A 27,617-nucleotide genomic window follows, 5' to 3' on the forward strand; every position below is an offset into this window, starting at 1 on the left:
TTTCCCTTCCAGCTGGAGATAATCCTTTAAGGTTTCTCTGCTGCTCTACATGTGCTGCGAGTCCATGGTTTCCAGATACTTGGTGTCGATTCTTCTGAGAAGCAGGCTGGTCCTGAGATGAAACACAGAGAGATGAGGACGGATGATATAAGTCATACTGCACAGTTACATTCATTCTATACAGAGTCGAGTGGTCAGTGTAGAGGAGGGATCATCATGATCAGCTGTTTCACCTGCATCCCACAGAAGTAGTGGACCTTCCTCTGAGGCGCATGGACGATGAAGTGGGTTGGAGGACAAAGACGAGCAGGTAAGATACAGTTGAAATACTTTTATGTTTTATTTTATTTATAAATAATTTTAAAAACATTACAAACAATATATTTCACTATTACAGTACTAAAAGCATCATTGATATGTAAAAAAATGTTTTTGATGAATAATTGATAAGCCTGTGTACATGAATGTTAGTATGTCTTATAAATATAAAAAGAAAAGCTATTTCTTTATTTCTAGAATAACCATCTATGAGAAAAAAAACAACAACTACAGGGGAGATAACGTAAGTGATACAGTAAGGTTTAGCACTAAAGTAAGCAGACCAGCCCATCAAACCTCACCCTGCTCACCTGCTCCTTCAACAGGACCATGAGGTAGAGCATCTGGTTCCCATCAAGCACCGGACACTGATGTCGAGGAAAAGGCTGTAGAGGACAAGCTGCGGGATCCACTGCAGAGGGATGAGCAGCATGAACGCAGACAGACCGATCAGGATGTTTGCCATCAGAGAGGTCAGATAACTGTTCCACCGCACTGATGACACTGTTCATTACAGGTAGAGAAAAAGCAGTTTCAAATTTCACTGACACTTCCTGTAAGATCAGCTAATATGAGCTACCTCGTAATTATATTTTTTAAAACACATGTCTCAGAGTGGTACTGTAGTCAAACATTTATTTTTGGTGCATAATCATCATTTATTTCTAGATTGTTGTATTTGAAGGATTTGCAGGTGTCCCAAAAACGTCAAAGTATCAAGTATCTTACTAGAAATAAAAATATATATAAAAAAAAAAAGACCTAATATTTATCTTGTTATCCCTCAGATGTATTGCAGGGACCCATTTGGTGGCAGGAACTTCATCTTGAGAACCATTTTAATAAAGAGATTTTTAATCATGATTTTATAGCAAAATCATTTTCTCAAAAAAATAAAAATCCTCTTGCATTTCATGTACAAAATAAATAGTGATTACTTGGCAACATAAGGGAAATCTAAAATCTGATGAAATGGTCAACTTGAATTAGAACGTGATTTAAATAAAAGTAATTTCCATATTTACATAAAATAACCATTCAAATTGGGATGTGTATTCATATAAATTAATTTATTTTTGATAAAAAAATAACAAAAATCTTTGCATCCACAAAAATACTTTTTCACTTATATTCATTTCACTTGTATATGTACATACCATGTGTTACAACATACTGTATAAGTTTACATGTTGTTTTAACTGAGAATGTCCAAACTGTGTTCAACAAGTTCATCAAAAGATTGTAGCCTAGAATGGTTCCAATGAACTGTGTTTCTATTTTAAGGATGGGTCATGATCATGGAACCAAACTAATGACATTTTACAGAGCCGACTGTTGGCTCAGAAAGTACGACGCCCAGCCCACGTGGTTCTTAACGACTTGAGAGTCCAGTGACTGAAGGAGTTGGTGCACTTCTGTGACTCTTTAAGTCTTTAGGTCAAGAAATATTTTGCAGGCATTGAGAAGCTCAGTGAGAGTCCATGCTCAAGAAGCCTCTGTCTTCATGATTGTGTGACATTATTCCAGTAACCACGGGAATGCTGCGTCTTTCAGTCTCTGCCACCTGCTCAGAGTCCCTGAAAATGCTCATGTAACATCCTCTCTGCTCAGTCTTCTGTGTCCTTGAACAGTCAGGTAGAGTCCACAGTCTCTGATATTTGTGGGCTTTATACTCTGTCCTTCACATCTCCACAGTGTTCCTTATGTTGAGCCTCGTCTTCCTGTCTTCTCCTCCACATCTTGGAAGTGTAGCCAGCAGACTCTATGTGCTCTTGATGCCCTGGAAGCCGCAGAATTTCCATCTTTTCTCCAGACTGGCTCCGACTCCACTCAGCTCCTGTATGAAGGTGCAAGGCAGCCGAGAGAGAAGAGCCTCCACCTCACTGGTGTTTATCTGAAGAGACACACATACCAGACCAGGGTTAGACAAGAAATCAAGGGAACGTATTCATGTTCTAACAGAGAGTACATAGTAATAACACCCAAGGTACTTCTATATTCCTGTTCAGTTTTATATTAGATTTAACAAAATGATGGCAGCTGCTCTGTATGAATGCCAATCAACTCTGTTAAAAAATACTAGAATTGCTTTGCTCTAAAATATGTCACCCGGGACTTGCAGCTGTTGAATTTGGTTTTAAATATCCTGGCCTTGATATACGGACATATGATCTATGCAGTGAGCTACAAGGCATATCAGAGCTGAGATATTTTATGAAGTTAGGAAAAACCTGTTAGCATTAGTAGGCACAGGTTAATAGAATGTTCTTTCTCCTGTGGCAGATGAAGTCTGTTCTCTAGCAATGTATACTATGGAATTCCTCAAGGGTCTATCTTTGGTCCTGATAATTTTCTATTAGAGCCTCAGTGCTATTTGTAATCTTATGTCTAGCTTAGATAGCAAATTAACAAATATGACACCAGAAGCCCTCATGTCACTTGCACGGGTGCTGCTTGCTGCACAAGTGTTTTATTCAGAGATCCAGAGAAGGTCATTCATGCTTGTATCCCCTCTAGGCTTCATTGTAATAATGTGATTTGTTCTGGTCTCACAGGGAAAAGATTATTGAATACAGCTCATTAAAAGGCCATGACACTGAACTTCTTCAAGAGGGGCAACTACATTACTCAGGGATGCTTTTCATTGACTAAATACACTGATTTTAAGCTTCACATGGTCAAGTCTCTGCTCATATCAAAGATGTATTTAACCCCATATGACCCTTAATATAGTGTGGTACCCAGAAACCCTAAAGCTCACCTCCTCACACTGAGGAGTGTCCCAAACATTCCTGGAAGGGGACATCTATTCCAGCTGCAAAGCTCTCTGCCGGAGAATGTCAGATATCTTGTTTTAGTCTGTATACTGATAATTTTCAATGTGTTATCATTATTCAGATTGTAAGTTGGATTTTAATATCAATCAGAGGTGATAGCACATTCAGCAGTTTATAGTACAATGTAACTTATTCTCCATGTTTTATATTGTTTTGTCTTTCACGGTTTAATCTTCAATACTTATTCTTACAGTAAATCTAAAAAACAGAATTTATTTTGATCACCTGGACTTCTTAAAACTGAAACAACGTTTTCTTCTTTGGGCTATTTGAGACTAAGTTGTGTATTGGGCATGGGAAAATGAATCTTTCAGGGCCATCCTCCATACTGCTGACAACTTAGCACCTGGTCATTATCTCCAAATAATGCTTTGAGAAATCAATGAAACAGCTTCAAATAAAAACTGGCTGTTCATTTGAAAGGTTCTGCACAAAACAGGAGCACATAAAGTCATTATTACTTGTTTATTAATGAATATTGCTAAAAATAAATTAATGCATATAGTTACACTCAAACACAAAATGTGTTCAAAAAGACATGTATTAAATGTCCATTACATATATGAATTGTTTTTATACTCTATTTGAGTGTAAAACTTATTTTCAAACATTTTTTCTGCAAAGATCTGAGCCGGATGAAACATTGTGTTGAAAATCATTTCGTTGGTATCACTGTGCAGATGTTGCTCTTTTTGTTGGAGTCATTTTCCAGAAGCTTTCAACCCATGTTCCTTTTAGATTTTAAAATCTACTCATCACTCACAGTGAGGAAGTTATGTTGCTATGAAAAAGGCGTAGTCATAATCTTTCAGCTTTTAAATAGCCACTCTTTAAACATCGTCAGATCAGTACAAACTCAAAGTTAGAGTCTGACAGCGTAATCCTGCTCACACCACTCAGGTGGGCTGAGAATGACGAGTCGATTAAAATTCAGAGGTGACGCTGCCACGATTCACTGTACGAGCTGTTGTCGACAGCGTCTCTCAATAATAAGTAGATTGTTCAGGCTCTGTGTTGATGTCACGATGCATTAAGGTCCTTCATGGAGATAAGACGTGTGTGACATTACACACAATGGAGCTGTGTGTGGAGCGTGTAGATAAGAAGACTGGATCAGTTCTTGTTTCTGGGGAGTCTGTGTTGTTCATAACAACTCTGTGGGCTGCTTTATGTGTGTAGCCGAGCAACACACAATGCATACAAACTCATATTCACACAGACCAACAAGTGTGGGTGTTTGCTCACGCACGTACTTTCACTTTATACTTTCAGTGTCCACAAAAGGCACGAGAGAATACAGTCACAATATTTTCTTTGCATGTGTGCTGATGAGTCAGGATGGTGATGGGCATATTCAAAGAGTTTCATCTGGCAGCAACCTTGTGTACATGACGAATATTTTGCGCACAACAAATCACTTTTTCAACAATACAGAAACTTTGAGTAACCTGAAATCTGGTGTTTTCACGTTGGATGTTTTAGTATCTTTGATGGTAAAGGGAGCAGAGAAACCTGTTTTTTTTCCCCCCTGAAGGTCCTCATGTCAGGGCGGGGAGCAGACATGACCATTAATCTCTGTGTTTCCTTTTGGAGGTGACATTGAATGTTGGCATTTTGAAAGCCTCATATAAGTGGAAGTGAAGAGCGATAATATGTCTGATACACTTTGGCAGAAAGGTGAACTGCCTGTGGTTCAGCAGACATAGAAACTCGGGGTGTTTAAAGATGGAGGATGGTGTTCGGCTGCATGTGTCAGAATGACGGACCTAGTTTTGATATGTTTCAGCATCAAAGGAAATCGCAAGGCTAGCAGAATCAGGTCAGACAGACAGCTATGAAACTCAAGGTCAGAAACGGGAGAGAAACCGTGTCCAGAATTCAACTCTTTCCTAAATGTCTGTGATAAGTTTTACCTCTAAGCAACATCTAGTGACATATTTCAGAAAGTTCCTTGTGAATGTTTTTTTAATCTCTTGAAGTGTTTCCCCTGCTGTGCTCAGGTATGTGCCCATGGTTTAAAAGCATTTACAGAAGTCAAATACATTTTCACAAACCACAGACAATGCTCTATTAATAGCTGTACCATACTGAACTTTACAACCCACTGAGTAAAAAATACCTTTTAATTTAAAGTGAATAGAAGTAAAAAAATAAATAATAATAATAATAATATATATATATATATATATATATATATACACACACACATATATTGAAGTCCCACATCATGTTGCTTTCAAGTTTGCTGTTCTTTGATCAGTGACATACAGCTGGTACAGTGAAGGTTTGTGTCTGTTACCTTTGTGTCCAAACGCTGCAGGTAGGAACAGATGTACTCGATGCTGGCTCCAAACGGATGGACGTGCAGGAACGTGGAGATGATCCCTGAGGAGGAACAAACCAGTCATGCAAAGATAAAGTAAAGGAGGAGATGTGGCACATAACTCCAGTTCCTGTCACCTGTCAAACAATGACAAACTGCAAGAGGATTTCTCCTCTCCTCTCCTCTCCTCTCCTCTCCTCTCCTCTCCTCTCCTCTCCTCTCCTCTCCTCTCCTCTCCTCCTCTCCTCTCCTCTCCCCTCCCCTCCTCTCCTCTCCTCCCCTCTCCTCTCCTCTCCATTGTGGCTCCTGATTAAAGGAAGTGTTTAATGACAGCTTTTGATGTTGTTGCCTCTCGTCAAAGCTCAGCTCAAACAAACCATCTGCTATCAGCTCACCGGGACATGAGAGAGATAATCCTCCACCTCACTAACTACCTTCTACCTTTAGAGCATCCAGAGATCAACAGTTAAACAAAAGTGTTAGTCACATAGTTCTACATTATCTTGAACACTAGAGCAAGAATACCAGAATTTCTAGGCACTCTCAAGGGGGAATTTCAAACTCCATGACCTTATAATTTGCTGCTTGCAGGAGGTCGTTCATACTTAATCAACATGCTCGCCTGGAGCTGCTCCAACAGCAAAAAGTAAGAGATTCTACTGGTGCACTGGGACGTAGCATAAAGTATTTGATGCTGTTGATTTATTTTCATAAAACAGCCCACTGGAGTGGGTTTGCCGTCTGTGTTTATTTGCCTTGAAGGGCCAATGAACATCTCCAGCTGACAGTGCAGACGTTTGCAGTGACAACATGCGCCCACACGATGTATGTGCGCCATCAGTAAATGTTTCAAACAATGACAGTTAAACTTTTAATAGTTTCCACGGCTCCAACTTTTCCTCCAATTTCAGACAAATATTCCCCTGTTCATCATCCTTGGAGTCTTTTAACTCACAATAAATGCAAACTATGACTATAAAATGAATTCTGCATCTGAGGGGAATCCAAAGTTTGTGATTTAAATTGTCATAAACATTTGTAGCTCATTCTAAACTGTTGCAGATGAGACAACAGCTTATTATACTAATCAGCTCTGCATCTGTTCCCCCTTTGATTTCAGTGTTTCTACAAACTTGTAATGCTTCTTACTCCATGCTGTATTCGAAACACAGGAATGTTTGCTTGTGCTTTTGGAGCATTCACACCTGTTACCACTAACCTGCGAGGCTGCCCTGGGCAAATCAGAGCCGTTGGCCCCTTCTGACACAACTTTTCAACCATTCAGTGATTTCATTAATAATCTTCTCTATTTCCATTATCTATCTCATAAAGCACAGTGCCTGCAGCCATAGAAAGCACATTAAATTATCCCAGGTTTGTCTTATGCCAACAACTTCATAGTACTCTCATTAGGAATCTAGACTGTGTTAGCACAATACCTGAAATAATACAGGTCCTTATAAACCAGATTTTGACCCAAGCAGTAATGCAGGATCCACCTTGAGGCCCCCATATGATCAGAATATGCCCATTGTATACAACATTGAGTCCATTTTATTAAACGTAGGCCAGGTTTACAGTTGTGTTTGTTCATTCGTTGAAGAATTTTAATGTCTCATCAGAGATGACATTGTGTGAAAACACGTCATATTTGTACTAATTATTAATCCTCAAACCTTAAAAACACAGTGTGCAGTTCTTTCAGGCAGCATGCTGTTATTGCCATCACCTCTCATTTTCAATTTGAACACATTGGCAGCAGCAAGGAGAGGGAGGATGCTGCTGTGGTCGCATTACAGTATTAACACAGAAACCCCAGCAAAGGGAAATAATACAGGAAATGATTTTACTGATATATGAACTACCTTTATCTGCAGAGAACAGAGAGATTCATGTCAAGAAATAGGAAAAGTTTCATGGTCTGATTATCTGACTATCTGGTCCTTGAACAACTTTTATAATACCAGCTTGCAAAACTTGCTTTTAGGAGTTTCGCATTGCAGAGACTACAGAGGTTGGATAGCAGCTGCTGGTGGAGCACGCACTGGTAGAATTCAAAGCAGACTTTAAAACTGCTTCATTCTTAGAGAAAGATAAAGGGAGACAGAGTGGTGCAGCTGGTATGTGTTACTATTTGGAACAGTTATAAACACTATAGCCTTTAAATATGGCAGATGATGTTTTACATTATTCTTTTTAGCATAATGTTACTTTAAAATCATCATTTAATTCCAGTTTCCTTTTTGTGATAAATTATTAGATTTATATTTAACTTTAAGAGAGTATAGTTCCAAAAAACGACTATAAATCAGCTTAAGCAGAAATCATGAGGGGGGGAAAAAAGGGTATTCCTACAAATGCACAATAGTATTACACAATGTGTTTGTCCTCGTAAACATTGCAACAAATTAAGTGAGCAATTCAAAATTTAAAATTCAGCAAATAAAAAGCTTTCGTCAAACTGTAAAACAGGAATGCAAAACATCCGTGTCAGCGTACCGACTAGCAGAGCTTCTCTTTCAGAGTGGACAGGACTCGATGGAGTCTTCTCTGTTGGACCTTCTTTCTCCTGACTGCAGCTCACCACTGCAGAGACTGTGGCTTCCTGCACACACACACAAACACACACAAACACACACATCAGTCACTGCTAAAGTAATAAACAAGCCAGCAAACGTAAGCACTATCAAAAAAAAAGACAAACATAAAATACATTGAACACATCAGAAACACACACAAACGAAGTGTTTGAAGAAGAAATAGAGGGAGAGAAGAAATGATCAAACTGTTTGTTTCAGATGTCTGACGTGATAGAACATTTGTCAGAGGAGTGTTTGCTGTTTGTGGTCCTCCATAACAGTGTGTGTGTGTGTATTCTTTTCACTTATGGTGTGGGATGCCTGTTGGCCTTTTTCTGTTTTTAATCTATCCATTACACCCCGACAGTGTGTGTCAGTGTGTGTGGGTGTGGAGACAGACGCACATTTGCGAGTCATTGTGTCTTTATGACTCCTTTATTTCTTAGCCTAGTTGTGTCTGTGCTGATTTACTCAATGAGAAATGTGGTGGCAGTGAATTGGATCGGCCTGTAATGATCTGTCATGTTAGAGGAAGAGTTTAGAGAGGAGAGTCAGAGGAGGAGCGGGAGAAATGAGGACACAAAACAATATGTGAAGAGGAGAATTCAGGGTTAGATCTCTTTTTTTCCCCACTTACACTGGCTTGATTCTCCTCACTGCCTCTGTCGTCCTGCTTCGACATCTCCAGCTGCGGCACATCACAAACACACGAGGACAAGAGGCAAAGAAACAAGGTAAGTGCTAATGTAGACAGACTGGCGTGCGTGGATGCACACAGCTCGGTGTGCAAAAACAGACAACTAATAGGAATAATACTGATGGGCCTATAATTGCAGGGTGAATGGGGATCACCAGATTTGTAAATTGGTGTAATAACTGCAGATTTCCACACCCTTGGAAATTCACGCTGTGATATTGAGAGATTAATAATTTTGGTGATGGGTTTGGCTAATGCTGAACCAAGATCCTTAACCATTGTTGTGTCCATCCCAAAATGTATTTCACTGTTGTGCTCACCAGATAAGTTGACCTTTTTTTATTAGCAGCACCTAGTGTTACAGTTAAAATGAGATCTGACCAGAGGCACCAAAAGTTTGGCCATCAGTCTGACTACACTGTAGACTGATGGCCAAACTTTTGGTGCCTCTGGTCAAAGCAATAAAGGACATCTGAACAACACTTCCTTATTTGCTTGCCATTGTTTACAGTCCAACTAGCAACCTGAGACGCAGTAAAAAACAGTGTTGGAGTTTAGAGATGTCATGGAGGAGGGGATTGTAAATTGCTTGTGCATATAGACACCCTTTTAAAGACATGGATTAAAGCTCAACTATCATTAAATAAGCTTTTTCCCTGTGTGATGAGAAGATGATACTACTCGCACTACGAGCAGAAAACAGAACACTCTTTCGGACATGTGGCTGCAGGAGCTGGCGATTGAACCCTCAACCTTCTGGCTGAGAGACGACCAACTCGACCAACGCAGCCACAGCCAGTCCCAGTCTAAGGGGGCACATGATTTTCAGTTCTGATAATGGATTATTTTTTGCTGGCTAATAATATTTTGTTACAATAATCTCGCTTCTCACATCATAGTCAATTTAGTATGGCAGAAAATTTAACATTTTGGCAGCACTGACATTTATTTAACTTTTTCATGTTTATCATACTGTAAGTAAAAGTGCCAACAGCCTCAATGACCTGCACTGGTGTAAATCCAGTAATGTGTGGCGGCGGCTCTGTGACAGCAAATCAGTGACTGGACCAGTGAAGGAGAACTGATGGCACAAAGAGAAGTCCTCAACATGACAAATCACCGACAATGACCGCTAATCTTCAGAGAAACCTACACCCAAACATTGATTTCTCTTCCTCCGTTTTAATGAGACTGCCTCTCAGGATTCATGTGTGCTCACATGCAGGGGGTTTAATTAGCATTTCTCCCACAGCTCCCAGTCACAGGGACACATTTCTAACCAAACCCTCACCATTACACCAAATTGACAACTCTGTCCTGCGAGTTGATCTGAACGACAACACACAATTTTTCTAAAGGCCCAGCTCCGGACGGGCACTGCAAGTAGTGATGTAGTGTCAGATTACTTGCTTCACACTTGACCCTAATGTATACAAATTAATAAATATCCAACCAACTTTTACAACTGGGTTCTTAGCGCCCCCTGTGGACAAGGTGGTGCCTCTTATCACGTTACAGAACTTGTCGTGTACACACTTAAAACAGTCATTTTTAATGTGGAAAATGTAAACAAAGACTTTTCCTTTGATCAACAGGCTTCAGTTTTATTTTCATTCTTTTACATAACCAGCTACAATCCTGTCAGTGGAGCTTTAAACGTCATGTATTAAAGGAATAAAGGTATTTTTTCTAAATCTTTAAATCAAAGGGTTATTAATTGATTATTAAAATATAGCTACATATTTGGATATATATTTGTAATTTATTGTGAACTGAATGCTTTGACAATAAGATCCGTCTTTGAAAGTTTTAACAAACTTTAGAGGACACTAGAAACTTTGGAAAATAGTGTTCTACTCAGAATATGTCAAATAGTCCTTCAAATGATTATAAGTGGATTACTGACTCTTGGATTCATTACAGTTCACTTATAAAGGCTGAATGAAGGACACATCATCACACGCTTGATCACTGACTGAGCTGCTTTAAAGCTCCAACATTCACTTTTTGGAGGAGACATTGGAAATGACAGAGTGGATTATAATGTGAAGAATGAGAATATTAAACTCCCTGAGAGGAAAATGTGAACACCAGAGCACTGACTGAAGTCAGGAATGGTCTGTGTCACTGTGCTGGGCTTTCCCCTGCAGTGTTGATATTATACAGATGCACACAAACAGCTACTTTGGGACATTTGAGGAGCTTAGAAAAAAAAAAAATCTGATATTTGTCGGAAACCTGAAATCATTGTCCCAACCTAAAAATTAAATTTTATAACTATCACGTTCTTTCTTTTTGTTTTTGATGACCTATTTTCAAAATTCTTCATGTGTTGGAACTCAGCTTGAACTCATTCTGTTCTTATTTAAATGCAAATTAGATTTTAGAGTTCTCTTTTAAACTTAGAGAGCAACTCCAAACTACATTTTCATATTTAAATTCACCGCGGGGAGTTGGCGAATACTTTTTTGGTAGCTGTTGACAAATGTGTCTCCTCCCCCCCCCCGTCACACTAACCTGCGCTGCGTGTGTGTTTTGCAGGTTCTGCAGTCCCTGCTTCAGGGTCTGGACTTGGTTCTTCAGCTGCTGTTTGTCCTCCAAACTCTTCTCCAGCTCCGCCTCTCGCTGTTTCATTTCTTCTCTCATTTTTAACAGTTGCTGCACAGAGGAGAGGGAACAAAAATAAATTGAATTCTTCTTTGAACTAACTAACCGTGACGACAAAAACACTGTTTTATTCAAACTGCAAGGTGAAAGCAGGAAAACAATCGGACATTAGTTTACTTAATATTGAACATGTCATCCCTATACTAAGAATTTAAACTTCAGCTCAACACAAGAAAGCAATTAGACACCGATATATCTCCAACAATTATTTTCTAAATGAAACAATGGATGTATAATATTCTGTCTTACATTATGATATTATGAGTCCATGAGGAGTAATTTACCAAATCGCTTGTAAAAAGTCAAGACAGATTAAGTAAAGCGGAAACACTGATTTGGATGACAAAAGAAAATAAAGTGTACAACAGTATTTATCTCTTACTTTTCCTCTGAAGTTTTCTGCTAACACAGATCAAAAGATTCCCCTCCTACTGTTTGAATTTCAACAAATTAAGACTCCACCAGACGCAGGGGGTCTTTAAAGATGGGAATTCAAACATCCAAAGCTGCACATTAAGCACTCATTATTACATGCCCTTTAATTCAAAAGAGAACGCAGGTTGCGACATCATGCCGAGAATATTTCATTGTAATTTGTGTGATGAGCGACACAACACGCAAGCTCCTGCTAGGGGGGAGGGGGATATCTAATTTCAGTGTATTTTTATTTATTCATTAACTTAAACACATGGACCCTAAGGTCCCATACATCCCCACTGTGTACACAGATGTGCAAGACTTCTCTAATATTTTTCATTATTTTAACCCCCATGTTTAATATTTATTGAAGACTATGAATGAATGTTAGTACCTGCATAGATACCTTTTTGGTAGACTGTAGATAAAACAGTGATAATAACAAGAATAATGACTTGACTTTATTGTTGTGACCCTTGGATAGTCCAAATACAAAACCAAACCAATCTGGGCGTACACTGTATGAGTTCAGCACAGCAGCTGATCACAGCCTGATCCTGAGCCTCTCTACCGGTTGGATGATTTCCTGACATGTTTGACATTATGGTGGTACGACTACTCACAGTCAGCCATGAGCCAATTCCCAGACTTGGGGACTTAATTTCCTGATTGTGCCTGCATAAACGTTCTGATCATGAAAGAAACGTTGGCAGGAAATATCTATATTTTATTTTGTATGTATGTATGTACCGATTCTACTCGTACAGTGCTCAACAATCGGCTCTTACAGTGTGAATACATAAGTGTGAGTACATAAATAGGGAGCTGTGGTTGTGCATTGTAAACGATTCAGTCGTACAGAGTTAGCTGACATTCTACCCTGACTTTAGAGTGAATGACGGGCTTCAGATGGGTTTTACTTGAAGAGAAAAGACTAAATATGATATACAACCACACACTAAGGCAAATTTACTGAGTGCTACACATTTTCAAAATAAATAAATAATATTTCTTTGCTAAAGCCTTAAGTGCCCACAACTCTCTAATGCCAAGGAAAATCTATTCAAACAGAGAATACACTCTTTTGAAAAGAGAAAACCTGAAAATATTATTTTTTGCAGCTCTTCAGAAAAAGACTAACAGCAGCTGCAGACACCTGTTCTTGTACTTGTTCCCTCACTGGTCTCTTTGAGAATACTGAATCATGAACAAAAGACAGTCTAAGAGGAAAATTCAACGGGTTAACCTGAACGACCTTGTTCATAAAAAGAACCTGGAGCAGAACGGTAATGAATAGGAGATGAAACTTCTTGCTGGATACAGGACAGGAAAAGAGTGACTGTATGATTCTTTGCTTATGTTTTTGTAAAATAAGTGTTACCTTCTGCATGCCCTGCAGAGCCTGCTGCAGGAAGCTGAGCTGCTGAGCGTGTGTGCTGTCCTCCTCACTCCTCATTGGTTGGTTCTTGCCCTGTTCCTGTTTGAGCAGCTCCACCTCGTTCCTGTAGGCGTCCAGCTGACAGCGAAGGGAGTCGTTCTCCTCCTTTAAGGCTTCAGCTTGAGAAACTCCTGCAGGTTTCAACATTAAGTGCACAAAGCAGTGTTTACTATGATGACGATAATGTATAACATCGCACTGCTGCATATCATTATCAGGCTGAGTGTCACTCTTGCTGTCTGGCTTTTGAATACTTTTTCAAACTTCCATATTTTGCCTCATTTAAATGTATTATCTATTACACCCTGATATTGGAAAGCCTGATTGGATTGCTTATTTTCCATTAGGTGAGGGACAGTATAGAAATAGATTTCAGGTTGGTGAACATTAAAATTGGAAGAATAATGTGTGTGTAGCATGTTCTGACAGGTAGAGTCTGATCGATATGTGTGAAAACTATGCTCTCTAAAATGCTTTGACACAACAATCTGACTGTCTTCTTCTACTGTACATAGAATAATTCATGGCAGCGTTTAAAGTCAACTTCCTTGTCAAAATAATGAAAAACAAACAACACAAAATATTTATTGCGATTTTTGTAAACTTGTTATTACTGGATAAACCAACAGAACTGTCGATGGATCACAAAGAGTCCTGTAACACTCTTTGGTGAAGAATTTTAGGTAGAGCAGCAACATCAGCAAAAGACACCACACAGTCGTCAGACTTTGTTTGAAATGTTGGACCCCAATCGCTTTATTTAAGAAGCTAACAATAACAACATTAAAGCCTTTAAAATAAAATGTGCTACTTCAGAAGGATGTCAGGTACAAAGATGCTAAAAGCAGTGTGCCACATTTCACACATAAATATATCCTTTGTAAAATGTATCTCGGAGTCACTATCTACAATGAGTGAGAAGTGCGAGTCCCACTGGCTGTGTTATTGTTGGGCCGTATTTAAATCATGTTTACATGGACGGGACGGCCTTCAGTATAAAAGCTGTTTTAGTCAAGGACTAGAGAAAAGAAGAATAACACAGCCTACTCACTGCTTATTTGATGTCATGAAAGAGGCTTTAGATCTCGGTCATTCTGTGTCAATTCATGTGCATTATGACGCTATGAGTTTACCAAAGTGTGCGAACATTAGCCTGCTAACACAATAATCCAGGCCACAGGCCACTGCAGCTTGAGCCGAGGACAATTTTGTCCGCTGCTCGTGCTTAATGAAGGTGCGTTCTAATTCATAACTCCTTCATGCTACTCAAGTGGAGAGGGGTTGGAGGTCACTGGAGGAGAACTGAGGCTTAGTAATAGCGGATGCTTCAACAAACAGCAGTTTGTTTTGGTGTCATGCTGGTTGCTCAAGGGCGACATCTACTGGATCAAAAAGTCACAAATTCATCCTTTAAAGGCTGAATATGCGATTTTTCACACTGAAATGTAATAGAAATCAAGTATATCCTCTGAAAATAACTGAGTCATGACTGTCTACAATGAGTGTGACACCCGAGTCCCAATGTCGGCGATGTTTTCCGAGCTTTCCGTGTCCTATCTTCACTTTGTTTACATCGCCAGGACTGACAGCCAGCTCATCCCCTTGCGTATAAAAGTTGTTTAATTGAGGGACTAGAGAAAAGAAGAATAACTTACTGTTCTCACTGCTTAACTGTGTTTCTAGATCACGCTCATTTCGTGTAAATTTACATGCAGTGTGAAGATACGAGCATAATAAAGATCGCTAGCATTAGCATGCTAACACAACAATGCAGCGCAAGTTGTTTTTGGTTTCATGCTGGTGCTCAAGGGCGACATCTGCTGGATCAAAAAGTTGCACATTCTGCCTTTAAGGGCCAATAATCTGGCACCTTCAGCATACTAACAGAGAAAGCTGTGATAATCTCAAAGTGTTTCAACCATTAGCTTTCTTCTGGACATCTGAGCTGACCTATCGAGCACAGAGAGGAGACAGAGGGAGTTATTACTGTATGAGACCCGCTCAGCTGCAGTCGTATCCACTGTTATCAGCTCTGTTCTCCTCCTGTGGGCCTCGAGGGGAAGCTCTTTGGGGAAAGTTCAACACACTGACTGGACGGTGAAGATAAGCCCCATCCTGTGCAGGTCTGTGTGTGTGTGTGTGTGTGTGTGTGTGTGTGTGTGTGTGTGTGTGTGTTATCTGGCTCGTTTTAGTGTGGGTGTCCACGAGTGCTGCCTGCAGTCTATCACAGAGGACCATTGGTTGTGTTAATGAACTGTTGCTGGGTGTGTGTGTGTGTGTGTGTGTGTGTGTGTGTGTGTGTGTGTGTGTGTGTGTGTGTGTGTGTGTGTGTGTGCGCACGTCCATGCTGTGTTTGTGTGCACTTCTCTACCATCAAAATTAAGGTTTGCAGTGAGAGGAATATTGATCTGAGAGCCTCATCAGCTCGGTGCGAGGAGATGTCAACCACTTGGTCAGATTCTGAGTAATTCCCCCTCTCTTACATCACAGGTAGAGCTATCGACCTGCAGACATCCTGGAGCCTGCATGCACACACACACACACGCACAGGCATACAGCCACTCACACAGGCAATTCTTTTGCTTTTCTGTACGACTCAGACTCAGAGCATTGATTTACTTTTTTAAGAGGCTGCAGTTGTAAAGAACTGGGTTTCAAGCTGAAAAGTTAACGTTTTCAACTTAGTGAGTAAAGATCGAGTAACAGTTAGCCTTTTAACACAAATACCAAGAAGTATCACATTAACACCTGTCACCTGGGTCGACGTTGCAGCATGGAGAGGAATGACAGATCAATGACAGCAATGCTAATTACTGATAGCTAAATAACAAGGTTGCCGAAGAGAAGGGGGCTAAGCTGACTTCATTTACATACATCTGCATGCTGATGAGAGAAGTTGTCATATCAGCAGAGGCAGAGATCAGAACGATTAAAAAGCAGGAAGATAGAGCAAAACAACATGCAAAATATCGAATGACTTGACATGTGGTGGTCACGGTACAGCATGTTGTCCTGACAATCACTCTAGATACATGCTTTATTGCGGTGGGGGTGAAAAGATTATCAGCACTGTTAGTTTTTGTTGCTTGACAAACATAAAGATGCTCCTCAAGGGGAAAAACAGGAGATTATGGTGCTTAGATATCAAATGATTTGGCAGCTTGGAGATGTGGACACATTCACACACGCTCACACACGTACACACAATTATAGAGTATTGTGTACATCCAGTAGGGACTGGGCTTGATGTCTTTTAGTAGTTACAGTATGTTCATTATTCACTCAGTGAAGCATGTATGTTGTCAGCATGTTGATGTGTTGTGCATGTGTTTCTTATTCATGTGGAGTTGTCGGGTGGTTGTCAGCTCCTTAGAGGAAGATTACTGTCACTTCAGCTTTCTCCCTCTGTGATTTCAACGCTCTCAGAGTACATCCTCTGGGGCTTCTGATCACTGAATATCCTGTCATGTTGACAGAAGTGCTGATCTGTGAATACATGCATGTATATGAATACCTGAGTCCATTGAGTCTTTGCTGTCAGCCATGTCCTCCATGTCGTCGTCCGACATCTCCATCTCCTCCTCTCGCCTGATGCCCATCAGCTGCTCGTTGTGCATGTTTCTGATCTCCTGAAAAACGCAATGAAAGAGAAAGAGAAAGAGAAAGAGGAGGATCAGAGGTGCAAAGATTCATGTGATGCATGTTTTAGTTGGTGCTATCAGGAGGAAGATCTGCTAGGCACCTCTTTGATTAGCTGTAAGGAACCCTTCAGAACAGAATAAATGAGTGTGATGAATAAAGATGTAATAAAGGATAATTCCTCCTCTTGAACAACTCAAAAGGCGGATGGTAACAAAATCCAGCTGGACTACACTCTTTTTTGCATTTTACAGCACAGATGTTAAATAAAGAAAACAGCTCACTCATGCAGGAAGTGATGACACTGACAACCACAGCTCCCGTCACTGAAACTTCAGAAGTCACTGATGTAGGCTGACAAAGTACTTACCGGTACTTTTTACCCATAAAACACACAGTAGTAGTAACTGTAATACACAGACTGTCTCTGCTTCATTTCAGCCTCACAGAAAGGACCTCTAATAACTGGAGACGAGTAAACAGAAACAGGTCTCAAAAAGGTTTACAGATTAAGGTCAACCCAACAAATCAAAATGGCTCTATGTAAGACCAAAGGGTCCAGAAATGTGTCAAAAAAAGAAAACATGATCTTTGTTCTACATAGTCTACATTTCACATATTAGACATCCATGATTTGACCATTCATGAAAACACTATCTCACTGAGATTAGAAATATTGTGTGCACAAGTCTCTCAGAAATATGTTCAGCTCTCCTTCTCTTCCCTGTGAGAAGATGTATGGACTACAGCTGTAAACAGTGTTTCCATGAAAAAGAAAGAGGTTTAACATTAACGGAGCAGGGTAACAGAGAGTCCAGCTTTTTATACGGTAAAGAGACTTTTATACTCAAGGTGTTTGAAGGTCCAGAAGAAAAGGCTCAGTATTGTAAGTAGAGAATTGAGCTTCAGGTCAGGGTCAGATATGCAGGAAAATATGAGTTGAAAGTAAATCAAAGAAAAGTGAGAGAAATACATTTCATCCCTTCATGTATTAAACCCTTATCAATGATAAAAAAAAAATAAAAAAAACCTTAGTACAGCTCAACTACGAACATTCAGTAAGAACCAATCAAGAACTGCAACAATAGCTGGATTCATTGTTAAATATTTGATGAACCACCTTCTTTGATAATCGATAGTTCAGTTAAGGAAGTCATCTTCAGTCTTAGGAAACACTAATCATCCACATGTCACCCTTTCTAACAATATATACCAAACCACCTCTTAAATAGTCAACAAAATACATGAGTGCTTAAGTGACATTTATCTATATTTACATCCACAATCATTAAACAGCTGAAACAAAGCCTACAACCCATATTACCCATATGTAATTAACTATATTATATACAGTTTAAAACACAAGTTTAAAAGATGGAGAAATTAAACACACAAGTGTGCCATTAATTAAAGATTTAGAACTACTGGATTACTCCTGAAAAGCTAAAGAGGGAGAATCAGCTGAACAGTAAGTAACTTTAAACCATCTGTCAGCTGACTTTATCAGCCTGAGCCCACAGCAGAGGTCAAACAGGTACTCTACACAACACAATACACTCACACAACCATCTGGTGTGTCTGGAGCCGAGTGTAAACACATGCATACACAGCACACACACAAACACACACACAACACATAAAAACAGTGATGGAGGGAGGCAGCTGTTATTTGATTCTTCCCGGGAGCTGCAGCTCCTCAACACCGCTGCTCGTTCCTCCATATTTCAGCTCCAGGCTGAAGAATCAGACTGAAACTACACTGACTGAGAGTGGCTGCCTGTTTGATGATAAACAACCCCCAAGCAATTTGACTTTCATTCTATGTTCTGAATCACTGACCATTGGCTGATTTTACTGTATCCTACAGGCCTTTAAGATAAATGTGTAAAAATAAAGCTGTAAGACCCATTTTGAATTTTAAATCAAATCACTAAAATAATCACTAAGCCAGGTGAACGTTTTTGAGATGACCACCCACCTGTGCATCGTTTTGACACATTTAGCCTTCACATTGAATGTATGGTTTAACCTCACAGGTCTTATTACACAACATCAACTATAACTCAAAGGCAGCAGCTTCCAGCCGGGTAAGCTCAGTGTGCTTCAGCAGGCAAACGATGAATGACAGCCAGCGAAAGTAAACAAGACATTGGTGATGAAATATGAGCATCTAGTAAGCCAAGACTCCAAAATATTTACTCAGCAGTTGATGGTGATTCAAGTAAAGTTTTCTGTTAACTTAAGCCTCACGTTGCCTTAGACATGACTCACACATCTCTTTGCAGACAGTTTAAGACACAATGTATCAGGGCTGTTCTGTAGAATGGAATATACAATTATAATATTATATAATACATCTTTATTGTCCAACAAAGGTGGAAATGTGCATTATATTGGGTATTGTAAACAATCTGGTAGAAAAAAAAACACATTTTTTTGAGACTTGAACCTGATTCCTTAGCCACTAAGTGCCTCACTGTGAAGTGTTGTAGTACTCAAAATCGGTCTAGGTCTTAAGATCGTACTCGAGACCACTTTTTGAAGGTCTCGGTCTTGTCTCGGAATCTAAAGCACTTTTACTCGGTCTTGTGTCGGTCTCAGACTGGGCGGACTCTTGATTTTTAATCAAGACCAGTCAAAACCACGATTGAAAGGCTAATTTTCAATGTCATTACTGTGATTAGAAGGAAAATGACAGTTTTTGTATCACAATGTTCAACATCTTATTGCTAAATTTGACGGTTATTAGCATAAGCTAATTTCTGTCACAGCCGATAGTTTGATTTCAGGGCAGTTTGAGTAAAAACAGCAGCCTGCTGCTGTTGAAAGAAGTGATGCTGAGCAAGTTAGAGAGACAACCAAAGAAGTTTCAATCGTCAACACCAAAAACAACAAGCTATAAACTAATCCACTTAACTGATCTGCAGATCCAGGTGTTTTTTTTTTCATTTCACTGGACAAACACATTCACATGTCATAATTAGATCCACTGTTAAAATACAAAACATTAGTTACGGTAGATGTTTAACAACAATATACTCAAGTAAAAACAATTCAAACATACCGTTTTATAAAGGTTACATTGTAAGGTTGAGTGTATTTATTATAACAGACAGCTGCAGAGAGATACAAACAAAGCGGAGTGTCCCATTGATTTCATCTGTTTGTCTTTGAATTTAATGTAAACAGTCATTATTATCACAGTCAATATATTAAACAGAGTATATGGTGTCATTCTGTATTCTATTACATCTATTTTCAAAGCTATTGAAGTGTGAAGTTGCTGGTAGAGAAACAACAAAAAAAAACAAATGTTTGAACTAGGGTTTCATTTAAAGTATGTTTTTCTGAACATGTTTTGAATGAGGACAGATTCTGCAGATCAGAGTCCACCCACAGTGTTTTTTTCTCTCTTGCATCTTTGCTCATGTTGTACTCCCCCCGGTGTATGCAGTGTGTGCACATCAGTCTATAAAGGAAGAGCATGAGAAAGAATGGACAGATCCCTGAGGCCTGATGAGAACACTCTGTCCACATTATGGATCTGAAAACTTCCTGCAGCAGTGTGCAAATAGATGAGTGTTTTCCCCCAGTGAGGAGATCCTTGAGAGACCCTCAAGGTCTGAGGAAGGAAGACAACAATACAAAAGTGGTCTTCACTGACGTCACACAACCCCGGCATGTACTCAAGCATTGCTTATAAACATGCATCATCCTACTCACTATTTACTCTCAAGTGTGTGTTCAAGACCTCAACACAAGCTAATATGAGCATGATACGTTCGTCAGCTGAAAAGACTGTTACAGATTCAGATGATGAATTGAAGTATTTTCATGTTTCTACAGATGATCTGAAAACTAAAGCATCAATTGTTACTTCACAACACCTACCTTTAACAAGATGTTTTGGACAGGTTGATTGCTGCTGGTGCTGTACGTGTGTCTGATTTAGCTTTTAAGTTAGGCCGTAAATGTTTTTACTATTTTGCGGGAAAAGAACACTTACCAATCAGATCTGATCATATACAGCCCATTAGACCCAGGACTGCATCTCTCTCCATGCCCTCCATTACAAGCAAACCTTCATCACCATTATTAATGCTAATAAGTTAAGTGCTAAGTGTTTTTGTCTCAAGATGTTCCCTCTTCATCGTTCTGTCAAAACAAAATAATCTAAAAAGAATGATGGTGCAGGAGAAGACAACTTGTACATGTTTACCTGTGTCCTTATAAATGGAAAACTCACCCAGCAGCTTGTATATAATTCACAAGGGAAGGCAGTGATGGAAGCAGGGGAGGAGGAAATGTTTGGACCTGTGTTTATTTTATCTCTTATCAGAGAGAGAGAGAGAGAGAGAGAGAAGACACTTTTCTGCAGCCTGACTTTTTTTTTTTTTTTTAGTACTTACTGTAGCAAGGAGTCTGCTTTTGTTTTGCTTCTTGCCTTGACTTGTTATATCACAATTCTTTCCTCATTTGGTTTAATAGTTTTACCATTAGGTAATCACTCCATGAGTCATAAATGAAGAACTATACAACGGTTAAAAAGGGAGAGGTGCTGAAAAAAAGTGGGACCAAGTCTAATTGTTCTAATTATTTCCAGAAATCATGTTGACATCAGAATGAAATCAAAGTGGACTAACCTCTACTTGTTTTCGCCACATGTCCAGGTTCTTGCGCTGAGCTTTGGAGAAATGGTCCCATGCCTTTTGTTTGGAAGCAGCTTGGAATACAGACACAATCTGTTCAACTGTGGCGGGATGCAGGGAGGGACCAGAGACCATCCAGAGACAGAGAGAGAGAAAGACAGAGGGCAGGTGGGAGGGAGCAGAGCAGTAAGAAAGTCCAGTCAACTAGGGATGTTATGAACTGTGTGTGTGTGTGTGTGTGTGTGTGTGTGTGTGTGTGTGTGTGTGTGTGTGTGTGTGTGTGTGTGTGTGTGTGTGTGTGTTTATAAAGGTGTGTGCAAACATGTACTTACCTGTGGATGCCAGAGCATCATTTCTTGGACGTTCTGTCAGAGTTCTCACGTGCAAAATTTTCCAAAATAAATAAATTATAAATCACATCATGGTTCATAAAGAATAAAGTCCCTTTATTCCTTCATAGCAAATTTGGCATGAAACCTTTTTTCTAGCCCTCTTAATGTTGACATCTGTGGCATCAGTGAAATGTCTTGATAACTTTTTGTGTATGGATTGCATTAAAAAACTCTCAGGTAAATCGTAATCTTGTGACTTTAAATATATAACACCTATTCAATTAATACAACTTTACTGCTTTTTGTATGACCAAAAATCTGCATATTAATAGCATTCAAGTCTACTTCATGTAGTCAGTGTAGGCTCACAGCGCTTCCAGCATGGCTGCATTTTTGTCTTCTTTAATATTGATGTAATAAAGAGATTTTGCTAAGCAACTGGCAGCTTCCAAAAATAACCTACTTGAAGTTTGCCACTTTTGACCGCTGTGCAGCTCTGCAGCAGCAGAGGAAAAAAATTGCCCAAGGACACCTTGTTAAAAATAGAGCAGTGTTTCTGATATGCGTTCCTAATGAAGATGTATCTGTTATCTTAAAAATGAACCGCTGTAAGATTCAAACCACAATCGTTGTAGCTGCAAAATAACAGTATAGAAACCTAACACTGGAATAATCTTCTGTAAGAGATTTAATTAAGACCTCAGGTGTTCATTGTTTCTACATCTGATGTGCACGGTGACAACTGTAGTCTGAGTCAGATTTCATTTTAGATGCGGTGTATTGATAAAGTAATTCTCCCTCTAATCTCTAAACTGTTGACATGTGGGCTGTCATGGAGGAGTGTTTGGGTGGTCTGTGTATCCCAAAGGTGCTACTGAACACAGGGGGAGTCAATATGACCACCAGCTAAGTGTGTATGTGTTTGCAGAGTGGTGAGAGACAGAACAGTGCAGCGATCGATTGCTCTTTCCCAGCACCCTCTAATTTTGACGGAGCAGATCGATGAAGAAGTAAGAACAGAGAGCAAAGACCACAGACAGACCTTCAGGCATTTGAGCTCCTATACAAGTCAGTCCGTCCATCTATCAATTTATCCATCTATCAATGTATTTATCTATAGGCAAGATGCATTTTTGTGACATGAGTGAAGTGACCTTTAAGGCGACATATCCCATCAGAGACAGACCTTTGTTCTGCAGCTTAAAGGGTCGACAGGCTGATTTCATTTTAAAAGAACAGAGAGTTGTTCCCAAGCTAAACTTTAAACCTCCACACAGGAAGACAGTCACTGTGTTGTGTCATACATGAGTTTAGCAATGCAACAAGAGGAGAGCAGTCATGAATAGAAAAGCGTTTGCATTGGCTGAAGTTCTGGTAAACACAAAGACAGCAGTCTGACTTTCTCTCTTTCTGGTGTATAGAGACACAACCACCCACATACACATTGTATGTCTTCTCCATGTTATATTTACACATTTGACGATCAAAGAAACAGAAACTAAGATCTTCACTTTGTGATGAAGGATGTTTATATTTTATTGAACATGCCTCTGGCAACATATGTGGAGACAAAGTGCCTCAGGGGATGGTGTAAACCAGCAGCTGCACAGAAACACTGTCAAAGGTGGGCAGGAGCTGCATGTTTATCGACGTAAAGCATGCATTGACCGGATATGTCTGCTGTCCAGTGTATTCATGCTATGAATGTGTTGGCCTACTTACTATTTTCACCTGAAGGCAACATGAATATTAATCCCCTGCAGGGTCTGGAATCATTTTTTTTTACATAAAGTTTTTTAATATTTGGAAAGGGAAAAAAAAACAAGTTCAGAAGGAGGAAACAAACTTACCTTTAAAGCAACAATATGTAACTTTTCCAACTTAAAACAGCAGGTATAAAGATTGAATTAATAGCACAATAACTTTAAACAGGGAGAATGCAGTCTCCACCATATCCCCTATTTACTGCAGTATGTAACTTTGGCAGCGGGCTGAGGTCATCTCTAGATAAGTGAATATAATACCTTGACTGCACTTGCTCACATACACAAGCCTTCAGTTCTAAAAAAGAAGCCAGTTTTCCTGTCTCTGAAAAGTTGATGTAATGTCTGAGGCTCAGAGGAAGAGGACAGTGACGGATGAAGCTAAGTAGAGAGAAAGAGAGAGTGGCCGAGCAAGAAGCCAGACAAAAAGCAACAACTGACTGCAGAGAGTACATCCCTGCAGATATTATTCATAACAGATTTTGATGTCACGTTAGGCTGTATCGATATCTTTAGCAGGTGCAAAAAATAATCTAATAATACATGAATCCATACTGCGCCAAAAGTTGTTTCTTTCCTTGTCAATCTTCAAGCAAGTTTTATAAGTTTGGAACCTTGCAAACCTATCTCAATTAACATGTAACAAATTAACCTAGCCAATAGCCATTAGATGTCATGACAACAGTTGAATACACACACTCCACCTACACAAACAGCTTGCAAACATCTGGCTGTGGACGCTTGCAGAGTAATATTACTGAACCTCGTCTGTCGACATGCTTGTTTGGTTCCTCACAACGTTTTTGCTGACTTGGCGCCCTCTGATTGTAAACAAATGCACGTTGTCTAAGAGCGGTAGGCGTAACAGCACTATGTGTGTGTTAGGACAGGGAAGTTGCACTCAGAGACCTTCACTGGGCGCCAAAGCACACCAAACCTACATATTATATTATATTTCTACATATTGTTGCTTTAAGTCTTCCTTTCGAAACCGAAGCCCAGCATAGACATGATGGCTTCTAAATCACCCTTTAATCAATTAACTCCATCCATCCATCATGTGAAATCCAGAGTGTTTTAAAATAACATGTTCACATGCTTTGGGTAATGTGTTTTACTTACCTTTTTTTTCAGTGACAAGTTCTTCAGGTACAAAAAGTCCTGACTGAGATATTATCTTCAGTTGTGAATGCCTGGCTGTTCTGCTACCTCTGGCTTTGTTTGTGTTGTATGTCTGAATCTTTGATTTTGAAACTTACACCTGACTTCAATCCTATCCAAACATAGTTGTTTTCCTTCCTTTACAATTCACATGAAATATATTCTAGAAGACAACTTTAAACAAGTTACCCACTTTTCCCTCAGTTTGAGGGATCCTGGATTTAAATGTTTCCTGAATACAAAAGGTCAAAAAGTGAATCCAGTTCAAAGTGTATTAAACATCACTGTCTGTAGATAGAGCGTGTTATATAGAACATAAGACTCACATTGACCCAGTATGCCAGACAGAGCGGTCTTGAATTTGTCTTTGGCCTCCTCCATCTCCTTCTCGTGCTGACTCTTCTCGCTGCTCAGCCGGCGGATGTGGCCGTTGGACGACTGGATCATCGAATAGAAGTTGTTGGAGTTTCTGCGGTTGACTTCCCCTCGTTCCAACCAGGTCAGCAGAACACGCACAGCTTCAGGAAACTTACCGTCCTCTGCCAAGGGTTGTGGGCACAGAGAAAAGAAGAGTCAGGTTCCATACAAACAAAAATAAGTTCATTTTGTTCGGCCCCAGGACACTTAAAGTGGTGAAAGCAAGGTGTCAAAACTTACTCTAAATGAAAATAGAAATCAAAATCCATAAGAGACAAGGCTGGTAATTGTAGCCGGTGCAGCTTTCTGATATATAAGATACTTAAAACAGTATGAAGGCTAACTCAAACTAAAGGTAACTCACTTTTTTTTCAGAAATGGAAAACTTCACAGACCACAATGAAACCTCAGAGACATAGAGAGATGAAGGGGATGAAAACCATTTAAAGGGTCTGGTGAAAATGTTTAACTTCTGTCATGACAAAGACGCAGCGCAGTAACAGAATATAACTGTCACTAAGAAAAGGGCTTAACCTCCGATTTTCCTCTGGGCAGAAGCTTCAGGGATGAATAAGCCTAAATTAGCAGCAAATAGCCAGGATGTGTGTTTTCACAACAGCAGCTCGAAGTAATTAAACACAAATCCTTGGCAACAGCAAAGGATCTTTGGTCTTTACACTCGGGCCAAGAAAGGAAAAGCTGGGAGACTTGACTCGAGCAGATGGTAGAGTGGCAGAAAGTCACGCCAGTTTGTTAACATGCAACAGTGACTGAGACCTGGAAGGGTCATTGCTCATTAGTGAAACATGTTTGTTCAGCCACAAACTGAGAAAGCGGAGGAGAGCAAATGTAAAGGTTGAAGAGAAATGAAAAAAAGAGAGTGGAGAGAGGGAGAGTGGAGAAGGAGAGGGAGCATATGCCTCGGGATGAGTAAACTGATACACGTCCTTTAACAGTGTTTGTGTAACGTCCCTTGAAAACAAATCTTTGAATTTTTTAGAACATCAGAAAAACTGCTTTTTAATTTTTCCCAGCTGCAGTTTCAGACCATTCCCATAATGCTTTGATTGTGTCCTGTTTCTCCCCGGCCATCACAAAAACAGAAAACACACAAACAGAACTACACTTTTACCTTTTCCCTACTCTGTCTGTTTGCAGTTTGCATTAATAGCTCCAACTTCACAAATGTTTTCTTTGTACCTCTGAGATTTTGTAAATGTCCTGGATGATTAAAGAAGTTACTTTCCTTTTCACATAAGCCAATGTTCTTCTATTTATGCTGTCATCATCTTCATATTTTATTTTGTAAGTATTATATAACTCCTAGTCTTCTTACCTTTGATCTTGTCTCCCAGCTGGCTGCACTCGTGCTCCGAGTAGTGGACGATGGGAGGAGGGGACGGCGGTCTGAGTCGATCCTCCTCCATCTTTCGTCGGTGCCTCTCCTCTCTGGCAAACATGCGCTGTCGACACTCCCACTCATAGAGGTCGTCTCTGGCCTGGGCGAAGTCCACGTGGAGACGACCCGAATCCTTTTTGTCTGTGCTGGAGCCCAAGCGGATACGATAACCTTTGGGTATAAAAAAAACAAAAAAATAAGTCAAGTCTGCTCAGTTTAAAATTATATTTACAGTATGCTGCATATTCTGCAGGCTGTAAATCTATTTTACCTTATTTGATGACTTTTCTTTACTGAATTATTATTACATTTTTGGCACTAAGTTCGAAACCAGCAACATCAGAGACACCAGAGAGCTGCTACAACAATGGAGTAACCGTTGATAAACCTCTCTGAGTTTTGCCATATTTGTTTACATTATACCACGCAAATCTGGAATCTCTAATGTGCTGTTTTACATGTCTTGATTTATGTGGTGCTCCGTCTAGAGGAATCTTCCAGTAACATACGCTGTGCAACGACAAGTATGTGAACATTTACGTTCACAGCACAGCCGGTTGTCTCTGTGTAGGCGTGATTCAATAGCAAGAATGTTAGAGCCTTTACTGTCATTCACTTCTTTCATCAATGATGATTTTTAGTTAAATGTCATTTTACCTACTGGTTGGGTTTCCATGACAATTGATGCACAAAGTAATGTCCTCCTTAAAACAAAAGGTATTTAAACGTATTCAAAATCTAAATGTGAGACATTCCTATCAGCTTTAGCTGCTCTTTGTCTTTAGTGCTAATTAGCAAATGCTAGCAAACTTAAAATCTACAGCTTTGTATCATCACTACAAAGATACAGTCATACTGATGTTAGCCTTTAGCTCAAAACCATAGCTAACAAACAAGGAAAGAAACCACTGAACAGGCGTTCTTTGGGGGGCACCAACTGTTTGCCACGTCTGTCTTTATCCCTGTCTTTGCCTATTGTAC

General features: G+C 39.7%; 1 protein-coding gene across 1 annotated transcript in view; it reads right to left on the bottom strand.

Annotated features, from left to right (window-relative positions):
• Positions 1-324: 324 nt before the first annotated feature.
• Positions 325-27,617, bottom strand: part of LOC109988859 (ecto-NOX disulfide-thiol exchanger 2-like) — a 92,359-nt gene continuing 65,066 nt past the window's right edge. The window contains exons 6-15 of the mRNA XM_029278577.2: positions 26,574-26,807; positions 25,147-25,359; positions 21,559-21,665; positions 16,791-16,905; positions 13,220-13,407; positions 11,272-11,412; positions 8,695-8,745; positions 7,978-8,083; positions 5,455-5,540; positions 325-2,212 (exon numbers count right to left, since the gene is read on the bottom strand). Coding sequence (XP_029134410.2) covers positions 2,081-2,212; positions 5,455-5,540; positions 7,978-8,083; positions 8,695-8,745; positions 11,272-11,412; positions 13,220-13,407; positions 16,791-16,905; positions 21,559-21,665; positions 25,147-25,359; positions 26,574-26,807 — 1,373 coding nt within the window. The 3' untranslated portion in view covers positions 325-2,080. The remainder of the gene's footprint in view (positions 2,213-5,454; positions 5,541-7,977; positions 8,084-8,694; positions 8,746-11,271; positions 11,413-13,219; positions 13,408-16,790; positions 16,906-21,558; positions 21,666-25,146; positions 25,360-26,573; positions 26,808-27,617) is intronic.

Source organism: Labrus bergylta, chromosome 9, assembly GCF_963930695.1.
Source record: "Labrus bergylta chromosome 9, fLabBer1.1, whole genome shotgun sequence".
Classification (NCBI taxonomy): domain Eukaryota; kingdom Metazoa; phylum Chordata; class Actinopteri; order Labriformes; family Labridae; genus Labrus; species Labrus bergylta.